The sequence below is a fragment of the Falco naumanni genome, chromosome 6 (assembly GCF_017639655.2).
Source record: "Falco naumanni isolate bFalNau1 chromosome 6, bFalNau1.pat, whole genome shotgun sequence".
Lineage (NCBI taxonomy): Eukaryota > Metazoa > Chordata > Aves > Falconiformes > Falconidae > Falco > Falco naumanni.
The window spans coordinates 76,779,017-76,801,316 of record NC_054059.1 but is presented as its reverse complement, the minus strand read 5'-3'; the positions used below and the strand labels follow the sequence as shown (position 1 = coordinate 76,801,316).

Sequence of the window (22,300 nt, the reverse complement as noted above, 5' to 3'; positions counted from 1 at the left end):
ATGGATAAATTGCTTTCTTGCAAAGTTGGATGCATCTTCACAGATGAAAGTCTTGAACTTTTGCTCTGTGTGTGTAGATAAGTAGTGGGATACTGCAAATCCCTCTACATGTATTTAAGGCTTAGAGGTATAACATGATAGTTCGGGTTGGACGGCACCTCAGGAGGTCTCTGGTCCAACTCCCTGCTAAAAGCAGGGCTGACACTGAGGTTGCCAAGTGCTTTATCCTGTTGGGTCTTGAAAACATCCAAGGACTGCACAGTCTCTCTAGGCAGCCTGCTCCGCTGCTTGGCTGCGCTCCAGGTGAAAAAGTTTTTATTTGTATGCAGTCTGAACCTTTCTTTTTTTCAAGTTATGCCTATGTCTTGTCCTGCTCCTTTGCATGGATTGCTGTTATCCTCACTATTGGCATGTAGCATCTTAGGAAACATTGTTGCTAGCAGAGTGTAATCGGATGGTTTTTATAACATCTTTAAATGTTTTAGAGTAGCATACTTGGCATTCCTTGATTTACTTTCCTTCCTATAGTGTAAAATAGCATTGCATGCATTGGAATTTACTGTTGCTGCAAATATATTTTTATACCCAAAGAGGGCATTCTAACCTTAAAGATGTTATTAGTTCTGCCTTCATGGCTTTCTCTGGTACAGAAGTCCTTGCTTATGACTCAGACTTCAAGGTAATTTAAGTTTAAAACATTTCATATATTTTTGTTCTGTAAAGCACTATGACATTTTTATTGTACAGAAATGAAAACCCATGTGTCTTCTCTGTATCTCTCAGTTTTATTGGCACTTCTTTGTTTTTGTAAGGCTATTCATACAAGATGTTCCTGCTCACTGAGAGGTGGAGGGGGATGCTTTGTAGGTTGTAAAATTTCTGCAAGTACCTTCAAAATACTGTGAATTTTTCTTTCCCCCTAGTCAGGAGAGGATTTAAAAGGCTTCCAACTTAAAGGCAGCACAGTTTCACTTGGGAATTAAAGGAGCCTGTCAATGAACTTCTATGTCTGGACTATCCTAATGGACTTACTTGACACAGATATTTAACAAACATACTTTCCTGTAACAGATCTGTGGATTTGTATAGACTTGTTTAGATTTGGAGTACAAAAACTTAGGCAGGCACAAGTCATATTATAGATAAGTTAAGGAGCCATCTAAATGTGATGTCTGCATTTGCTTCAAATTTCTGGTGAAAATGTGAGTTAAACCTGAAGTTTCCAATGACATTTCACTGTACAGAATCCCACACAGAATAACATTATTGCATGATCTGCCATATGGGGGACCCATGACTTTAAGGTTTAGTAGTTTTGAACCTATTAGGATTCTGTCTTAATCTAGCTAAAATTCTACCTAAATGCTGCTTTCAAATTCTCCAATCTTTTCCATGAAGACAGGAGTTATAAAGGTACAAAGCCTTAGGTGTATTCTTATAGTGAAAATACTTCCCCCCCCCCCCCCCCCCCCCCCCCGAGATGTCTTTCGGGAGTCTTGTGTAAGTCCTTAGTTCTGCCTTGGGTGTGCATTGTGACTATGGGCAAGTTGTATAGCTTCTCACATGGTCTGCTTTAACCCTAACGAATGCAGCAGATTACTGCAGTTCCTCAGGACTGATGGATCAAATGTCTCTGAAAAAGGATTGCTTTCCCTGAAAGGAAGCTGCAGCAGTTTGTACTGCTATTTTTAAATAATAATACTTGTTAGGAGTACTGTGGGTGAACCTGAAAGAAGCAGGGGAAGGAATCTGTTGCTACTACACTAGTACTACCTGGGGGCCTGTCCCATACGACTGAAAGGGACAGGCAAATGTGAGCTACCTTGCACAGGACCTTGCTAGTCCTGGATCCTAAATTCGGGTTTTCTAAAGCAAGTAATATTTTTTTTTAAAAAAAGTATTGGAAATAATGAATTAATGATCTATATTTATTCTGGAAAACAATTTAAATGACACTCTAATGTTTTCCTCTGCCAAGCTTTTTGTTACTGAAGTGGATCTTCTCAGGTGTGTGTGGTTGACACCATATGGTACAATCTGCATCTTTTTTATACATTTAAAATGCTAAGCTGAATCCAGAATATGTTGACCTGAAAAATGGTTTAATTGGCTTATTCAAGACAATCTTCTTTTACTAAAGAGAATATTTTTGAAAGGTCATTCTGATTTTTGTGTTTACTTCTATTGTTTTTTAACTTGAAGTATTTTTGCTTAAGACTTTGTTTCATTACAGTATCACACAGAGTCCTTGGCACCCAAAAAACATCTGCAAGCTCTCTCATAAGGGTACAATTTCTTTGAAGATTAATATGGTGCTTTAATTTACTTGGGTAATAAAATCAGACAGGTAAGGTTCAGTGAAAGGTGACAGATCCTATGGCCTTGTACTGAAGTGAATACAAATAGCATGTGGCAGAAATGAGTTTTAAAAAACCTCTGGCAAAAATCTGTGCTTTTGTTGAGCATCATAGGCATATGTTAATAAGCGTAACCTGTATTATTAGGTAACATATATCAGCCCAGGGAGACTGTCACAGTAAATTGTGGCAGGTAATTGTCTTGATTTCTTAGACGTGAATAGCAGTGATTTACAGTCACGGGAAAGAAGCTCTTACAAGAGTGTTTTCATTGAAATGATCTCAAAGGGGATGAATGGAGCTAGTGTGCCTTTAGAGTGGGGTTTGGTTTAGATGCTCATACAAACTGTGTGTGTGTGCTGTGAAAGAGTAACAGGAGCCCAGAGAACTGGCTGAAGTCCTGATAGCTGAAAGGCTGAGCACCTGGAGCCAGGCAATGAAATCAGTAGGCACAGCTGAAGTGGGGTTGGGCTCCTTTTAAATGCACCTGGAGAAGCCTAGAAACTTCGGAGCCCTGCTGATGGGGAGTGTGAAGCAGGGAAGGCTCCCCACCTGGAAAAGGCTGGGGTGATCTGAGGGGGCTGGGGAGCTGGAAAGCCTGGAAGCTCACGTGAGGAGGATTGTTGAAGTAAGTTGAGATGCACTTGTTTGCCCTTGTAAAGGGGATGCTGTTACAGGGCGGGGGGAGGCTTGTGCACATCGGGGTTGTGACAAAAAGGATAAACTGAAAAGGACCAAAGAGGTGGTACTGAGGGGCAATATTGGGGAAAAAGAGTATTTCTGTGTGGCTTTGAACATTATTTGGGAGCTTTGTGGATGGCTATCACTCTAGACTATGTAAAGTGTGACCCATGCAGAGTTCAGTTAAAGGTCCAGAGCAGCATTGGGAAGGATTCCTGGTTCAACTGTCTTTTAAACTTCTTTTTGAAGATAAATTAGCAGTTGGTTTGTGAGAACTAATTGGGGACCAAGAAGAGAAATGCAGTGGAAGCTGGTGGATAAGAAGGCAGGGTTTGATAGGAGTGTTGGAAAGCATGTGCAGGGTTGGGATGGAGACAGAAATGAGTGACAAAGTAGATTTGTCAGTGTTGATGATGTCCTCCCTCAGCCTGGGGTCTGACTACCTGCTGCTTCGTGACTGTATCCCGTGATCCTTGTCTGACCTTTAGTGGTCACAGCTTTCAAATGTGTGTGAAGATAGGGCTTTGGTCTAGTTGCATCTTCAGTCTCCAAAAATGGTACAAGCCGTGTAGGGTAACTCGGCTCCTGTCAGGAGCTGAGTAGGCAGTTGCTCAGATCTCATGTGAGTTGTCACTCCAGGAGTCTGGTTATGGAGGCCGTGTTCCTGCAATACCTGTTGACATGGGTGGGAAATGCCAAGTTTGGTCTTTAATGCCTGGGCTCTTATCTGAGGAGGTCTGGACCGATAGCTGTCTAGAGGTGGTGGGTGTCGTCTTTGAGTGCTCCCCAGCCCTTCCTTAAGGTCATCTCGTCCTCTGTATCAGATGACATCATCACTGTGCTGGCACATCTGTGAAATTCTGTAATTCAATATGGTTACCTTCTAGAGAGAAACTATTCTTTCCTGGAATGTTAGTTTTCTGGTTTTATTGTTGGGTGTTCTTATTTTTAAAGATATCTAACTTGCTGTAGGCAGAATGACTTTTGTCCCACCTTATCTAGAAGGAGCTGTGATTTCTGTTGGAAGAGAGATGTTTTTGCCCATGGTTAGTATTCTGCTGCAATTTCCGCAATACCTGCTATAGTACTTCTTTCATAGCTTGTTCATAAAATAATCTTAGAAATTCACCTGAGCCATCTACTTTTCTCTTCTGTGCTGGAAGAGAAGGATATAGGTTTTGTGTTCTCAGGCCCATTAAAACAAATGTCTAACTTCTGGTTTGTCTGCCTACGGCCTTGACTAAGGGTTGTAAGGGTCAAGCCAGATTCTCACTAAAGATCTCAAAAGGGATTTCATGTGCATCTTTCCTGCTTACCAGAGTAGGTCTCCAAGGGAGCTGCACTCTACTTGCTGGAGCGCAAAGGTTGACCCCTCACAGGCTATAACACCTACAGATCGATGATGCTGGACTTGCATTAGCTGAAGCTGTCTGTGTAACAGTTGAGGGTAGGAGAGTAGTGCTGCAGTCTGTGCCTCGTACGTTCAGCTGAGAGTCTTCATATTGCCACTCGGAGTGGTGGTTTGTTGTCATTCAGCAAAAGCACAACGCACGCAATCACTGCTGCAAAGAGCAGAGGGTACCTGAGTACAGAAATTTTGTGGGAGCATGAAGAGTTGCAGGGGTTCACGCAAAGCCCTGAGGTTTTCTTTTTGAAGGAGCAGGGTGAGGGACCAGCACTGCTGGTTTGCCTGCCTCCTTGCTACAGGGGTTCTGTGTCCCATGCATTGCCCTAACTGAAGTTTGTGTGCATGTCCGGCTTTTGCAGTAGCTTGTATTTAAGCTGCATCCTGAAGTGCTGTGCTTTCTGTGGGAAGTTATTGCTCAGCTTTCCTGATGGTCTGGAGCTCTGTTCCATCTCCATTGTTGTCTAGACAGCAGTGGCATCACGTCCTGACAGCCTGACTGGGGCTCTAAGGTAAACTTCCTTCAGCAGGCAAAGGAGGAGCATTTGTCCTGGGACTTTGATATTAAATTGTAAAGCTAAAAGCATTCTGACTTCTCACCCTTGGCAATATAGGAACTGCCACGTTGTTTTATTTTCATTATATGTGATCACTACTGAGCTGTTGAAAGAAAATTACTTTCTATTTCAGTAAACTCAATTCTGGTTTCAGACTGACTGTGCATCAGATGCTTAATTTGGAACCCACTCTCTTGGTGAAATTAAAAATTCAAATCTCCAAGCTGGAGCACTCAAACTGTGCTTGAATTGGAAATTGACTGCTGTCAATGTGCTCTCACACTTCACTTTTTCTTTTCTTTTCTTTTTTTTTTTTCCCCCCTTTTCCTCCCTCCCCTCCCCCCCGATGAGTTTTATATTAGAGTCTTGCTGTAGATGATCTGACTGAGCAGAAGTAGTGGGAATCCACACTGTCACTCCATAGACAGAGTGATGAAAAGCGAAGTGTGGTGTGTTAAATAGAGCATTCTTGAAAAGGACTGCTGTGTACTAATTTCATAGTTTCGTGCATATTTGGTGAAATAATTTTATGTGATATGACTGCAAACCCATTAAGTGTCATTTGCAAATTAATTTAGGGCCTAACCAAACTTCCCAGTTTCTATGCAGAATCATTGCTCACCTACTTCTGTGTAATATTTAAAGCTTTTTCAAATCTTGACTGAAAGAACCAGAGCGTTCTCTCCATTTGAGAAATTTGCATAGACTGCTGCTACAGACTTTTGCACTGAAACTGGGAACAAAAGTTTTTTTCCCCAGGAAGAATAACACCAAACCTTAAAAAAAAAAACCCAACAAAAAAACAACCACAAAACTCCCAAAATAAGCATTGCCTGTGTATTGTGAGTGTTCTTGGTAGACTTGGAACTTGTGTGTCCTCCTCCCTCTTTGGAAAGTGGATGAATTATTCTCAATTATTTGTAAATTTAAAAGAAGTATACAGGTTTAAGACAAACCAGGCTGGATATTTGTGGGGAAGCTAACTGTCTTCTGTTACTGACTGCACTGAAGGCATCCAGTGTTGGTACTGGCTTGTTTTCCCAGACCTGCTTGGATCCTTCCCCAGGATGTTTGCTGTCTACGAGGTGGTCCTTGGGATGCGTCGCAGAGCTGGATGTAGGGTAGATGATGCCTGGGGAGCCTGAGGAGGCAACTGTTACGTTAGGCGGTTGGGTATGTGAGTCTGGCCGTTCTAGTTAGCCTAGGCTGATAGCAGTAGGTTGGGTGAAATACCTGAGAGTGCTGTATGATGAGGTTTGGAGACTGGTGGGGTTGAAGCTCGTCGACCCGAGATGTATTTTGAATGTGAGATGTAGTAACAGCCAGAGAATGAGATGTGTGCTGAGTGTCTGTAACGTGATTACACCGAAATTTATTGCAAAGGTCTTGGGCTTCCCTGTTTCTTTTTTTTTTTTCCTCTTGGGACTTCATAACAGTAGCTGACTGCATGAAAACAAAACTGAAAAGAGCAGAAATGTCATTTTTTTTTTTTTTTTTTTTTTACAGTATTGTGCTATTGAAGTGTTTTTGCTTTACTGAGACAGCACGCAGTCACCTGGCTGTTCTAGAATGAATCTGACCATTTGCTTTTCTGGCCAACAAAATGGATTTTCTTGTAACGCTGCAGTGAAGAAGTTGAGTGTTGTGATTTTCATTCAGCTTGGAGAAATGCATTTTCTGTAATAGTTAAGCTTTGAGCCTCCAGTTGCCAGCCATAGGGTGTTGGTTAGTGATCAAGTAGGCCCTCACAGTGCAACTGCATGCTTTCACAAACCGGATGCTTATTGTATCTTTACATTTGAAAAGATCAGAAAGATTAATATTTTTTTTTTTTTTGTTGCATCAAGGCACTTAGGCCCTGATTCAGCAAGGCACTTGCTTGAAAAAAAAGCCCATTTTTGTGTGTAGTAATGCGCTGTTGAATACTGATGGATGCAGATGTGGTTTAAACTCTTTGTAATATTGAACACAATTATAATTATGTAATTAAGGGTGCTTCCCTTATTCCCCCTGACTAAATAGGTGATTGTTACTGACATGGGAAAAGTTTGATATTTATCAGCTTACTTCTTAATGGATTCTTTATTTTCTTTCTTAGCGTTAAGGCAAAACCAGGTTAAAACAATTTTTTGTTTCTTGGGGGCGGGGGGGGGGAAGTTGATGGGCATATTGAAACTAGTATTAGCTAATGTGATTCTTAATCTAGAGAGAGGTGCTGCAACTTAATCAGGTGGCCTAAAATGAACTATTGCATTAAGGAGGTAAGTGGCTCAAATCTAACAACTCAATGACATGGGCATTATGGTAATGAGTCAATAAAAATACAGTTACTTAAACACTGTCTAAGGAAGACCCCTCTGACTTCTAAAATGCACAACTCTTTGAAGTGTTTTCTAATGGCGAATAGAAACTAACATGCATTTAATGACTTCAGAGAATACTTTATACATAATGTCTTGGAAATTTAACAGTTGAATAACTGAACCCAGCCTGCGACCTTAGAAATCACAGGAACCCTTGGTGAGGAATTAATTTGTAAATGGTATCAAATATAATGAGGCTCAGCCATTGCTTGTCCTCTATAGATACACTTTATAAAATGCTGGATAAATCAACATATAGTTAACATTCAATAAGTAAGATTAAAAAGCTAAATGAGACATTTGCATTTTAAGAGTTATAAAAAATTTTATTCAAAAGCAACTTTCTTTGAGAACTTGCTTGTCTAAAGAAACGGTGTACATTCAGATCAGTACAGTCTTATTTTGAGTATTTAGTGGTATCTTTGAAATTCAGCAAATAAGTCAAGATATAACTGATTAGGAACCTGCAATTTTTTATGTATTTTTATGGCATGGAAACTGAACAGTCATCGTTATTGTCATGACAGATTGATCGATCCCTGGAAATGGTTTAATTTTTGTTCTGATAGGTTAAACATTTATGTGTGTGTGTCTCTAAGTATTTTTATTTTCATCTCACTTACTTTGTGTGGTTTAATGCAGGTGTTTAAGGCTTCCTTAACAGGAGCAGCACTACAGAAATTGCTTTCTAAGCAGTGCTTTGATAGTTGGCTTTGGATATGACCAAGTATCTTTTCCTCCACGCCACAGTCACTGCTCACAAATGCTTTGAAGGTAAATTTGTAATTCTAATAAAAATCAACTGTGTGTAATACAGGTGTATTCAGATAGTTGAGCTCTCTTTGAAACTGCATGTATAACTTATCAGTTACTTTTAGGGAGAACTTAATGAACGCACAAGTGTTCTACATTATGTGTTTAAAGCAGGGGTGAGGAGGTAATTGCTTCAGACTTTCTGTACCAATCTAAAATCCTAGTGCACTTCACAAAAATATAGGGTAGTTAACGCCTGTACATCCACAGATACTACTAGAGCACCTGATAAAACAACCCTGAATTGCAACTTCCGTGGCTGAAAACAAAGTCTGATCACTTAAAATAAGATGACTGTTCTGCTGTCCTTCAGCATCAGGCTGGGTACTAGAGAATGTGCTCTTTCCATCAGTGGGAAGTGCTCTTTGGCTTCATCTTCCCTCTTTTATTTTACTGGTGCAACTAGGATGTGAACAGCATTGCTGGTCATTGCTTTACAGAAATAGACTCTCTCCCCCCTGCCCCCCCCCTTTTTTTTCTTCCCTCTCCCCTCCTCTCTCCTGTGCTCTGGCTCTGAGCTGTTACTTTTTATGAAATGTTGGTCATCAGAAAGAATTGTTATGGTGAAAGAGTTGTTATAATAAAATTATTTCTGGGTTTTCATAATTTGGATTTGAAGCAATTTGCACAGTATCTGACACTAGAATATGCGTTGCATCATCTTCTAGGATTGTAACATTTTAAAAAGAGTTGATTTGTAATATTACAATTGAAAGGCCCTTCTTCCATTTGTGACTCTTCTCTTTTTCTAAGCGTGTGTCTCATACGATGCATGACACACTATAATATAGGGTGTTTTTAATTACCTTCAGTTGTTTCACAGTGTTCCAAGGTACCAGTTTGATGGTTTTGTAGTTAATTGCCATCAGTTACTTTATGTGCCTGAAACTGGGGGAATTATAAGAAAAATGTGAGGCCTGTCTTTTTTTAACAAGCTAGCTGATTTGGTTCGGTGTAGTTTCTGTGTCTGACGTGCAGACAAAGCAAGTTATAGTTGGAAGGCTACGCGGGAAAACAAAGTCTCTGTAACTGAATTTCAGATCTGTGATGATAAACAACCCAAATTATTCTAATCGGCAGGAAAGGGACATGGCAGAAGGGTAAATGGCATGCAAACAGTATACCCAGAGCCTAGTAATATCCTGGCTGGATTCTGTGATGGCTGAGGGCACTGCGACTGCTCTCTAGCTGGACCTGGGAGCCAGGCTGCAGTTGCCTCCTCCCTTCCGTATCCTTTGGGGAAAGCGTGGGTGTTTGAGTTGGCATACTGCTCCCAGCTCTGTGTCCGCTCCTTCTCTGCCTTGTGCTCAGGTGCAGCTACACTGGGGCTAAGGAGCTGTAACCCCCTCCTTGTAGCATCCTCTGAGTGGTTTGTGGCTTGGACTATCATCTTGAGTGATCTTCAGGCAGTGGTGCCCCTCTGGTAGCCAAGTGAGGGACTCATGCTGCTGGACTTGCCAGGAGGCAGATCTGGAGTCCATGAAGAGCTGAATGGCAAACCTATCTAGAGGAGACCTGTAAATGCTGGGAGGATCGAAGAGATGTGTGGGTTTTGTGTTGGACTTGCTCAGGATCCTGGAATTGTACCACTTTGGCTTCAATAACTTTTAGAATTGCATCCAGTTCTCACTTGGTGTAAATATCCAACATAGTCCAATTTAAACCTTACTTAATTAGCTTAGTTTAAACTTGGTGTTTAAAGAACTGTAATTGTCTGTTGACTTGAAAAATTAATAGTGGTTTAGTGATATCGATTTTAAACTGATTTTAATTAAACCAAAGAACCTTTTCCATTTTTACAGATAAGGCCAGCGACTAGCCTTTGCAAATGGCAGTAAAGTATATCCAGTCTTAGAATGACTTTTTTTTTCTGCATGAAAAAATTTCTTCTGCTGAAGGCAAATTTAGGCTGTTATTTTGTATATAAACTAAAAGAATTAAATTTGAAAGAACATTTCATTCAGGTTTTGTTCCCTTACTCCAAGAGAGGTTCCTATTTGTTAAGACTTCTATTAAATTACTCCCAGTACAGCATTTCACTGTCTTTTCATAGTAGACAGGCTGATGGACTCTGACCTTTTTTATTTCTGATTTCTGTGATGCTTTTTTCTCTGACAAAAGGGAATGTAAGAGACAGCTGGGGTATTCTAATTTATGGTGATAGGAGGTAGAATACAGAAGCTTAACTGCAGTCCCACGGTGAGATGTGCCACTATTATAGTAGGTGGAAAATGTATAAATTGCTTTTGTGAAGGTTATTTGGAGAGAGTGTAGTGAATGTTGGGAAAAGTCCCCTGGGAAGTTTCAGGTCTAATGCTTAAATTTTCGTATAGGACGTCGCTGTAGTGAGGTGTGTACAAGACTTGCGTTACAAGTTGCTTGAGGAGTTCAGATCATGCCTACATCTATTAATGTAAAAATTGGTAAAGGTTTGTGATAATAGAGATAAGTGTATTGCATGTAACGGAAAAATAAAGAAATATGTTTTTGGAAGAGCTCTGCATGGGTGACGAGAATATTTCGAACACCTGAGATTCTAGCAATTGATTCTGTTTCAGTGAGTAGGGCAGCTAATCGAGGGCATAATTCAGCTAGTCACTAGATGCCTTTGAAGGGTATTTCTGGCAAACAGGTCTGGTCAGTGTGGTTTTGTGTTACAAGCTCTGCACCATCATCCATTTTGTATTCTCATTGATTGTGTGCAGGATAGATGGATGGAATACCTTTCGACAAGCAGTAAATCTGTTAGAAACTGAAAGTAATCTTTCACCCATAATTTTTTTTTTAATAGAAGTGTACAGAAAACTAAGACAAGATTACACATTCCAATATCCTACTTGTAATGTTTGTTGTGTTTTTTTTATCTTGGTTCTTTCTGTTCTGCTCTGCAAAGAGCAAATTTATCTTGTCATCTATGTAAGGAAGGTGTATGTGGGTTAATAGAGCTATTGAGCAAAGGCCCTTTCTTAATGGTATTAATATTATCATAATGCTAGCAAGCATATGGTGACATCAGTTTTCTGGGACTGCTGGTCCTGCATGCAAAATGTTAACTTTATATTTTGGACAATAGGCAGTACAGTACATCTAAATGACAACTTATAAAATATCTCATTAGACTGACATCTGCAGCCATGGAGTGTTACAGAGCGGCATCTGTTCTGGAAGCAGAACCTGCATCACTTGCTCATACTAATAAAACGTGGAGATGAACATAGGAAACCGGACACAAGCAGAGATTACGCACAAAGTTTCTTTGTGAGTGTGGTTCTCAAAATGCAGATTCAGTCTCATCTTAGATGTGCTTGTAAGTCTCAGAATTCTCCTGGTTCAGAGAGACATAAGCAAGGTTTGTGCTTTAGTGTGCTGCTAAGCAAATTGAGAATGAAAAAGCACAGGGTGGTGTTATGAATAGGGAAGATGATGTGTTTCATTGTACCCAGGTTTGTGTCCTGATGGATGCAATTGTGTTAGCGAGCTCCCTTAAAAGCAGGTACAAACTCTTTAGAAAGTGAATGAATGTAGACAGTGCTCTCAGCCACACCTTTTCTCCTCTATCTGCAGTGTGGTCAGCATCTCTGTTTTGCTGAAATGGAAAGTGATGTACTGTTTGAAATTCATGAAACAATTATTTTCAGATGCTAAATCCACTAAGCCTAGAAAACTGCAGAAGCACTTTAATGATTTTTTTTTTTTTTTCCCCCCTTCCCCCAGATGGTCAGGAGCACTTAATGCCTGCAGGCTCTCTTTGTAAAAAGAAACTGGCAAAAAGACCTGGATACATGAGGCCAGAAGCTCAGCGACAGATAGAGTTTCAGTCCCTGGGTGCCTGCAAAGTGTTGAGCCCAGAAGAACTCAAACATGGTAGGCAGAATTGTGGAGAGTTGGAGAACTGCTCGCTATACCGACGATGCCAAAATAACTTTGAATTCTTATACTGTAGCGCAGCAAGTAGTGCCATAGTTCCTGCTGATGGGGTAACAACATTGGCCACTACTGAAAATACGCCAGGATGCTGCAAAAATCTTTCATGTTGCAAGAGTCCACGGTCAGAAAACACAGCGAGCGTCGTTTACCCTGCTGCAGCAACAAACAAAAAAGGTGTTTCTGCTGTTTGCTGTGCATGGCAGAAAAGCCATGGCACTGAAGTGAGCAAGCTCCCAAACGTATATACTTTGGATCAGACAGAAATGAATAACAACTCTGAATATCAAAACAGAGATGTTGTTTCTTGTTCTGTTGGTGCACGTGATAGCTTTAGTTCAAATTTCAGCTTCATACAGCTCTCCCTGAACTTGGCCTCTGGAGTAAGTGATGCTGAAGGCAAGTCAGCTATTGAGGAAGCCGAGTATGTTCTGCATCCCAGCACTGCAGGAAATTTGCAGAAGCCAGCAGAGATGGTGCAAACTCACGGGCACTTGGGAGCTTTGCATTGCTTCTCCAGGCCTAGGGAGGATTTGGAGTATGAAAATGAGACCACAGCAAATGATAAACTACAGGACTGCGAGACTGTCTCTCTCTCGGATACAGATGCAACATTTTCATGTTCTACAGACTCCTCGGATGCAGCATCTGCTGGCTCTTCTGTCACCTCAGGCTATGAAAGTAGCTTTACTGTTAGTGACCATAACTGGGATACTTTGATGAAAAAATATGAACCAGTGCTACAGGACTGCCTGCTGGGCAACCGCAGTACATTAAAGGTTAGTAATCTCACTTCATCTTTGATTCCTCCTCCAGCCCTCAAAACATTTGTATTTATAGTGCCGAAGTCAAGGTTGATGTAGGAGTTGGGATATTAATGGCTTTAACGACGTTTGTTCATAAGAGGTTTACAGAAATACTCTGCATGATAAAAGAACTGCTTTTGTTTTCTTTTTGGTTCTTTAAACAAAAAGGTGATGTTGCAGTACCCTGCTCCTATGTTATACCGAAACTGTGATCTTCTCACTTCTAATATGTTGAATTCAGAAACTGATGTGTGACAACTACAGGTTTTTTTCACAGGTTGCTGTTTCGTCTGCAGTTTGGACTATATGTAGTACAAAATTTGGGGGTGGTAAGAACTCTTTTCTTGAGGCACCATGATTTAACAACACCAAACTTTGTAATTGGAAATGTTAAGCCAAAGGTTTCTTGGGAGTGAAGCGCCTGTATGAGAGTAGCCTTTTATCTAGTAGATGGGCGCTCTCTCTGCTCAAAGGAAAACAGGAGTTAAGCCTTTGCTCTAACTCCAGCTAGGGATTGAACCTTTTATTTTTTTTGCCTGCCACTCCAGAGGAGTATTGAGTTGGTGAGTCAGGAGTCTTCCTTTTTGTACATGTGTATACCTACCACATATACAGGCAGTCTCATTCACTTTGCTCTCTGCGGGAGACAGGTGGGGAAACTTTAAGAAGGATCAATTATGGTTTGTTATACAGTTTTTGGGATGTCATGGTGGGCATCAGAGGGAAACCATTCTGAGCCAAGTAGTGGCTTTATTGTACATGCAGGAAGCAGTACTCCAAAGATTAACATGGATTGCATAAATTTGTTCAACATGAACTAAATGAGTGGTGAGGTTTTTCTGGTGTGGGGTTTTATATTGCGTGAGGGTTTTTCCTTGTGTGTGTGGTTTTTTTGTTTGTTTTGTTGTTTTTTTGGGAGTTGTTTTTTTTTTTTTTTTAGTATCTCACTAGTGCCTCGAGTTTCTGGGATGTCTTTTAGAAACCCAGGTTCTTGTGACTTCTGAGCTCAGACATACCTGCTGAGATGCACTGTATTGTCTTTAGGCCTGATGAAACAACCTGCTCTGGGGAGACTTTGCACAGCCCTGTTGTCTGGGTGAGACAGAAGGTCAAGAAACTTTTATTCTTACTTTACTCCCATGATACCTGACCTAGGCTTATGGTGCTCTCTAATACTTTTCATAAAGGATGCATATAGGACTCAAATTAGGTTCTCCTATTCACAGACTTCACACACATTGACATGGAGCACTTTCTTTGGCTTCATGCCTGAAATGACAACGTACTCATAGTCTAGGATGGTTAGGGAAATTAATTTGCTGCGTATTTGGGAATATATAACACAATCAAAATAAGAAATTATTTTTCTGTCTTTTCAGTAATCTTATTTGATAGACACAAGAGAAACATTGCTATCTTTAATTTATGTATTCGTTAATTCATTGAATTGAGAATTGGAAATTTGTGCCCTCAGATGTCTTTGCCCTTGGTAAAGCCAGTTGTGTATGTCTAATTTGAAGCACCTTCCTATTGTAAGTCTTAAGTCTCAAACTTTTCAGAAAGGAACAAAGGCAACTGTAGTCAAGAAAAGGAGATGATAGCAAAGTTGTTAAAAATTATGCCTTTTCTGTACTTATTAAAAAAAACCAAACCACTGGTCATCACATGGTACAGATATAGGACATGCCATGCTGAAGCAGCTCTTTGATTAGTTAAGCTCCAAACATCCTACCAGCCTGCAGATAGAAAGCACTTTACTGTGACAGCATCAGACAGTTTGCCGTGGGCATGCCTGGGCTGTGGTACCCAAGCAGACTTTAAATGACCTGCCACTGTGAGCACATGATGGAATAAACCCTGCAAAGAGCAGCAGAGCAGTAGTCTCAGTATAGATGGTTGTTATACATCACATATATGAAAAAAGTGTCATTTGAATCATTCCCACTGCAGGCTTCTTTAAAACTATCAAAAATATGGCATAAAATACAGAAAATAATTTATGGTGAGGATTCAGAGCTCCTCCCTTCAATACGTTACACATTCCTCACCAGCCTCAGAGAAGAAAACATTGTAGCATCAAGTGAAGAGCAAAATAAAATAAAGCCTTGAGGAAAATGGAGTATATACAATGTTGGGTTTTATTTGTTTTTCTTTCCTCTGGGGCATTTTATAGCCTATTATTAATCAAGCATTTTTTGATTTTTTTTTTTCTGGCTTTATTTTTTATAGTTCTTTTCTGACTAGTCCACTTTCACATACCATATTTAGAAGGGATACCGTTAATTTAAATGTCTTGCCTAATTTTTGTGTTGATTGCGTAGTCATGGTAAGTGAGTGTTTCTATTAAGTTGTTGACTGGCTGTACCTATTTTTCCCTATGTAATTTAGAGTTTAAATATAGGGATTTCAAGAGTTTCAGGGAGGAGTGAGATCTTTTGTAAATGCAGAATATTGAAAGTATAATTCCTTTGTTTGGTTTTTTTTTTTTTAGAAAATTATTCCCCAGGCATTTTCAGACTATGGGCTATAAGAATATAAGCTGCTGCTTTTTCCAGGCTTACCTTTTTTCAGTGCTGTTAATGGAACGCTTCAGTCTTGTAACTGTAGCCATGTTAGGCTGTGGCTAGCATGGCAATGAGGAGAGGGCTGCCTACCTTCTAACCAAATTCTTCTAACAATAAAAACTTGTAAAGGCCTTTGAATGCACACCTAGTCTTACGATTGTTTAGTAAATTCAGAACTGTGGTCCAGACCCTTCATGTTAACAAACAGAAGCAGTAACTTTCGAAATAAAATTTTATTATGGTAAGTGTTTCTTTTTGGATGTGAAAGGGCACAGTATGTGGTATAGGTGTTTGCGGTGTTTTGCTTTTTTCCCCATCTAGCATTTCTAGTGTGAACGCTTCTGAAAATGTAAGCATCAACCTTGTGTAGATAAGCCTAAATTATATTTTAGTGAAACTTCATTGGCTGCATATGAACACAATTTTCTGTGCCATAACATGAGTATTCCTGTTCCAGAATACTCATACTGTATTTCTCTTTTTAATTACAGAAGAAAATGTGGTTTGCATGTGGAAATTCTGGATTTCTTCTGTGCAAAACTCTCATAGGCAAAAAGTTGTTAGAATGGGCTCGAGAACACAGTTTAGTACAATGTGATCAGAAGTAGATGTCATGCTGTTAGAATCCTCTAATTATCATTACTTTGATTTATTCAAAGGGTGAAAACTATCCTACAATCACATGATCTCTTCTGCTTTTCAAGAAATATTGTTTGTTATTCTCTGTATGTGTTTGGACTGAAGCCATGCTTGGCTCAAGTAGCTGCAGTTCAGCTGCCTTCAAATTGGTCTGTCTGTCTAACAAATGTTGGGCTTAACTTTAAAAACTGGGCCGTTCTAGTGATGTAGTAATCAATTAAATTTATATTATGTAGAGGTTAATAGTCTAAATAGTTTTAAATGCAACTTCTTAATTAATTTTTTTTTCTTTGCCTAGATAAAATCCTTGATCTTACGGCTTCAGAGACTTCAAGAAAAAGCAATAGAGGAAGATGACTATGATAGAGGTGAGAGTTGCTCCCTGCTACCTCCCCACTGGTTCATGCTGCTTTTTTTTCCTTTTTCCTCCTTCTTCTATTAATTTTATATTTGCTATGTAGGTGTGGAAGTTTAGTTCAATCAACTGTATTGTTTATTCTGTTACATGGCAGGAAACAACTTAAAGAAATAATTAGGTCAGCAGCAGGTAGCAACAGTTTCTATTTTCTTGAGCCACATCACCATGTGGGAAGGTTGAAATCCAAATAGCCACCATCTGGATCAGCTGTTTTGAAGCAGCATGACTTTAGAAAATGCAGAAATGAATGAAAGCTTTGAAAGGAGAAAGGACAGGCACTGGCTGATGGCAGTCTGATTGGTTGCTTGCCACATTTAGTCATGACACTACAGCAGGGTTCAAACACAGAAATGAGGTCAGTAGCTATTATAAATGTGAATGATACTGTCCTGGGGGATTAACTTGGTGTCCACCGAGCTGAATTAAAACCAACTATAGAATATGGTGATGATACAGCTGCTGGCAACTTTCTGTACTTGAATAGTGCTTTTCCTTCCATATGCCTTAGCACTTCTGATAAGCTCTGTGTGTATGCACGTTAATAATTGCAGCATATATTAACACACATATCTGTTTTCTTATTCTTTCCTGTTATGGTAGTCTGTGTTTAGGTACTCATATTTTGCAAGTCTTGAGGCTCTAGATTAAATTCTTCCCACTAGATCTGTCTTTGTTTGCAGGGCTTCCCAACTGTTACAGTAAAATCTGCGTGGGTACTTCAGAGAATAAGGCTGGGAAAAGATAGTTCCTTTCCTGCCATTTTTTTATTCTCAGCCTTTAGGGGTTGGGAAATGGTCAGACTTGTGGTTTGCCTTTCAAACTGAATGTGTGAAGCTTTGCAGTTGTACCATGGCTCTGTTTCCTTGCTCCCAAAGGTGTCTCCTGAACTGATTGAAATGCGTCTTGGTAGTGTGTAGGGAATAGCTGTGCAGCCCTTTTGCAAGAGTGCTTCTGTTAGCCTCTTAAATGTTTGCCTACATATAAGAGGATACTGTCACAAGTCATTCTTTTAGTGTGGCGTCTCGCAGTGGGGAAAATCTTTGGGTATGTTAGAAGTTGAGGATGTTGTAGATATTCATGGGTTTAATCTCTGTCAAATAGACATTATTGATGTTTATGCTTTACATGTGTAACACTCATAACTCTTCTTTTTTTAAGTGTCTGTGGGTTGAGCTCCCGGTTGGAGACTTCCTGCCAGCTGTGCACCCGGTGTGTGTGGTTCCCACAGATTCCAGCTGGGATTCTCTGGGCAGTCAGCCACTTCAGCAGCAGCATTTTAGTCTATCAGGTGTGACATCTGCATGTGATGCCACATAGTTGTTGACCACAGTGGAAAACGGTAGACTTTTCTAACCTCACACAGAAAGCTCTTGTAGTTTTTTGGGGTGCTAGTCTTGTACTGTCAAACCAGGACTATCTTTCTGCTGACCACCACTTTATCCCTTACTCTTTTTGACTTCCACCCTAGTTATCAGGCAGGTAGCATGGAGGATGGATTGCAGTCTTGCATTCGTTCCCCTCAGGAAAATGGTCTGGCTGAAATGTGATTTCACCAGGTGTTGTGAGCACAGCTTACAGGGAGCGAAAGTGGCACCAGTACAAAGGTGCAGAGGAGCATCCGCAGGTGGGATTGCTGTTTTCCATGCTAAGTCTGTAGGAAGAAAACATTTGTCTTGGTATGGGACTAGATACTTAAGTGCTTGAGAAGCTTTGCCTTGGGTTCCTCCATCCCTTTGAAAATGAACTCCGCACAAAAGTTCTCAGAAAATGCCATGCTCCATGCATCCTTAATTTTATCACTTCCTAATTTTTGAGTCCTTGACCCAGTTTCTGTCATACTGGTCTTTGTTCCTCTTCCAGTACAACTGTCAGCCATGGGGTTTTTCTTCGTGTGACTACTTTTCATTATTTTTGTAGTATCTGAACTGGCTTCCTTAGTTTTTCTTTTGTGGAACACGGGCAGCGTAGCTTCAGGGAAAGACTCACATCGAGAAGGTACAGTGCTGCAAGAAGAATTAGAGCCGTGACCTCCCCTCCTCCTCTGGCAGTAGCAAACTTTTCCACCTTTGCTTTTAGAGCTGTGCCACTCTTTCTGGTGGAGAACAAAGTCTTGCCTGGCATGAAGTGAAGTTTAAAAGCTTATTAAAGAGCTTGCAGATTGGCCCAGTACCAATTTCTCTTCAAGTGAAATCTGTAATTAGCCTTCTTTTAAAGGGATCTTATTGCCAAATATTGCTAGCAGGGAACGGAATTGCTAAACATGCAGAGCTGTGATGGGGGACATAAATGGAGCTGCATTATCAGGGAATGGGAGAAACAGACAACGGTGTGTGTGGAGGGTTGAGGACATTTTAAGTATAATGCTAAGGAAAAAAAATCACTGTCCCTGTAATTTGTGGGATGATTTTGGGTATAGAGTGAGTCCTCTGTTAAGAGCGGAACTGTTGTGACCCAGAGATGGTGGTAGGGCTGTGTGCAGTGATACCATGGGTCTTGCTGATTTGGGGGAGCACTGCAGGTGAAGGGGAGATGTAGTATAATGTGAGTAGCTGTGAAATGCCCTGTTACGTAGTAGAGGGGAAGGAGAGCAGGTAGAGGAGAGGTACAGATGGCTGTACTCCCAAATGGAAAATTAAATTGTCAATAAACATGTTATTGTGCGTAACTGTGTTGTCACTTCAGCGGTAGAGGCTCTTCTCCAGCTTTAACCATAGGCCATTCAGCCTTGCAGGAGAGGACTCAGTTTTTAACAGCAGCTCAGTGGGAGGGTGGTGTGTTAGTACTTGAAGCTCCTCAGAGTGCTCAGCACTGGTTTCTGCTGTCTGACACTGCAACCGTAGCACCTTAAGGAAAGGCAAGCATCTGCTGTCTGACATTGCTACTTCCCTGCTCTCCAGAGATTTTTCAAAGCTTCCATAGTTTGTAGCAACTTTGGAAACTGAAGTGTAAGTGAAGCGGTGGCCCTACAGAGAGGGGAAGGTAATGCACTGTGGTTTTGGTTGTGCCAATGAGACCAGGAAATGGCACAGGAATAAAGGTAAGTTTTCCCCACTACAAAGCCATGAACAAGTACCTTGTTGCAAACAGGTCAGGAATAAGGATATATTTATTTTTCCCTTTGCAGAAACACAGAACAGATGCATGCTGCTTGGGTCTGTTAGAGAACATGTGTGTTTCATGTTAATGAATTAGCATTTATTTCCAGAATAGGTGGTTGATTTTTTTTTTTAAGGGATATTTGGAAGCACAGCCCTCTGTTCTTGTTTAGGAAAGAAGTTAATGCCTGTTTAAATCTTCAGCTTGTTTCTTCCTAGTTTTTCCGTTCTTTAGATGAATCCATTTGCTCTGTCTTCCACCCCGCCTTGAGCCTGGGAGACATACAGCAGAAATGGCTTTTGCCATTGCTGGTTTACCTGTGCTGTGCTGCCTTAAAGACCTGCCTTGGTGTGGTTAGGGTGTTGGTGTAGAGGCGCTTCTAGCAGTCATTCAAGCCACTACAGTTTCTTCCTATACTTTCTGGCATTGCCATGTGTATGGCGGGGGTATGTTTGTTCTGAGAGCATCAGGGGGGCAGCCTGGGGCACGGGGTTGCATTCCTGTCCCATGTTTGGGCTCATCTGATAGAGGTCACCAAGCACGGTGCCGTAAGACCTGCAGGTTGCTCTCTCTTCATACTGTAACCATCATGGGTTGCATCAAATGCAGCTGTTCCTTGGCTGTGAAGTGTTTGTGTGAAATGCCTAATTCAATAAGACAAATCTTCTCAGTCCTAGTTTAATTTTAAATAGGAACCATTAGTATGTTAAATGTTGGACTGTTTGTTCTGTGTTTGTAGGTGATGAAATACCAGGAAGTAGCTTATTTTTTTCTGTATTTACTTGTAGTCTCCTCTTGATGGCCACATTACTGTATATTTTCAAAGCAGGTTCAGTACCATGGGAATATCATAACAGTGTTTTGCCTTGCATAGCATATAGTAAAAATTGGTCTGTTCTCCAAGGATCACTTGGAGTGTTGTCATGGCTCATTATTCATGATGGAGTTTGACAGCTCCAAGGTTAAACACACTGCTGAATACAGGAGGTTAAAAAAAAAAAAAAAACGCCACAAAAAGCAGTATATTTCTGTGTCTGTGGGAGTTCTACTTCCAGTGGAAGCCAGTGTATTTTGCTCAGTACAAATCCATTGCCCAAACATTTAAAGAATCCTTTCCTGTTCTTTGCTGCTTGAACTTCTCAACCTCTCCTGGTGCAAGGGGCAAATGGATTGGTAACCAAGTGTCATTGGACTGAATTTTGCTATTGAGCTCCACTACTGGTTCACATGCCATCTTGTTACTCAGAAGTAAGTTTCTGCAGAGCTACTGACTTTTTTAGATCTTGTTTTTAAAATTCTTGTATGCAGGAATATGAGCGTATGGATTCATTGCTTGCAGCTGGTAGGGAATGGTAACTTCCCTGTGCAATCAGATTATATCCAGAGTTGGGGTTCTCCGGTGAAGGTTGTTGAGTAGATCAGAACAACTCCTTGTCAGTCCAACATGACAGCTAGAATACAAAAAAAAATTACATTTGTTATGGCAAAACCTATCCTGTCTTGGCAATGAAAATTCATGCTGTCTATACATCTATTATCATGTGAGCCTTCAGTTATTTTAGTTAAGGTCTCAAAGCTTGAGCTATGTGAATTGGTACCTGCCATGGACTTGCGCGCTGTGTGCTCTGCTCTGCAGAAAAAGTGTTTGAATGTTGTTGGTTTGGGTTTTTTTTTTAATTTTTTTCTCTTTGCCTCATGCTCTTTGTGACCTCTTCATACCAATTGTCCTTTCTATGTTTCAGAATCCGCAGGGCAGGGACAGAACAGCATGCTGTGTAGGAGCTGGGGTCTCATTTTGCACATTTTGCATTAATCACGAGTGTAGGAAGGGAAAGACTTCGTAGCAATTAGCGTCCCATACATTTACACGTAAAATGATAGTGTGCAATGTTAGGTAATGTCTGGGTTGAGAATATTATTTGTTAAGTGGTATTCAAAGGGGGGTCTTGGCCACTTCTTGTGGTGGAACTTGCTGAATTATGCAATAACCCCAAAGTTCTGGCCAGATGTATAGCTGTCTGGTCTTTCAAAAATTTTTTGCAGTTTAAACTGCAAAAATATTTTTCCAGTTTAAACTGCTATTTCTAGTCATAGCTTTTAAACACTTGAACCAATTTGATCTTCAGGGGAATGGGTGGTGTGTTTTGTATTGTTTCTGGAAGAGCTATTTGCAGATGAGGGTTGGATAGAATTCCTGCTTTACTATACTTCCATTATTTGGAACTAAAATGCTTGCTTGGCAGATGGTTGTTATAACAAGACACAGAAATGAAGGCAAGTTAGCTTCTTTCTGGGCGAGGACAGTGAATTTGAGAGAAGCTACATCTGGAAATAACTCGAAGAACATGTTACTTTGGATTGTACTTGTTTTAGGAGGACATGTACCTGTGGAAATAAAATCCGTAAACCTAGCTGTTTATTTGAGTGGAGCTCTATATCCGAGGCTACTGATTAAAGAAAAGGTGGTGAATGCTGGAGCAGCAGAGCTTCTGTGACATGGGAGACTTCCCGTTAGCTTGTAACTTGCAGTTGCAGGCTATCGAGTTTGAAATGGGTTCAGGGTGGAGGGGACAAATAGGAGTTTCTGTTGTGCTGTACTGTTAGAGCCTCGTTCTATCACAAGCTTGTAGAAGCTTCCTGAAATCTGTGGGTAAGCGTTTTTAGGTTCAACTTTTCA

General features: G+C 40.5%; 1 protein-coding gene across 2 annotated transcripts in view; it reads left to right on the top strand.

Annotated features, from left to right (window-relative positions):
- Positions 1–22,300, top strand: part of DISC1 (DISC1 scaffold protein) — a 204,441-nt gene that overhangs the window by 7,802 nt on the left and 174,339 nt on the right. For both annotated transcript variants that reach the window (XM_040598953.1, XM_040598952.1), the window contains exons 2-3: positions 11,891–12,879; positions 16,408–16,477. In XM_040598953.1, the coding sequence (XP_040454887.1) occupies positions 11,908–12,879; positions 16,408–16,477 (1,042 nt within the window). In that variant the 5' untranslated portion in view covers positions 11,891–11,907. The remainder of the gene's footprint in view (positions 1–11,890; positions 12,880–16,407; positions 16,478–22,300) is intronic.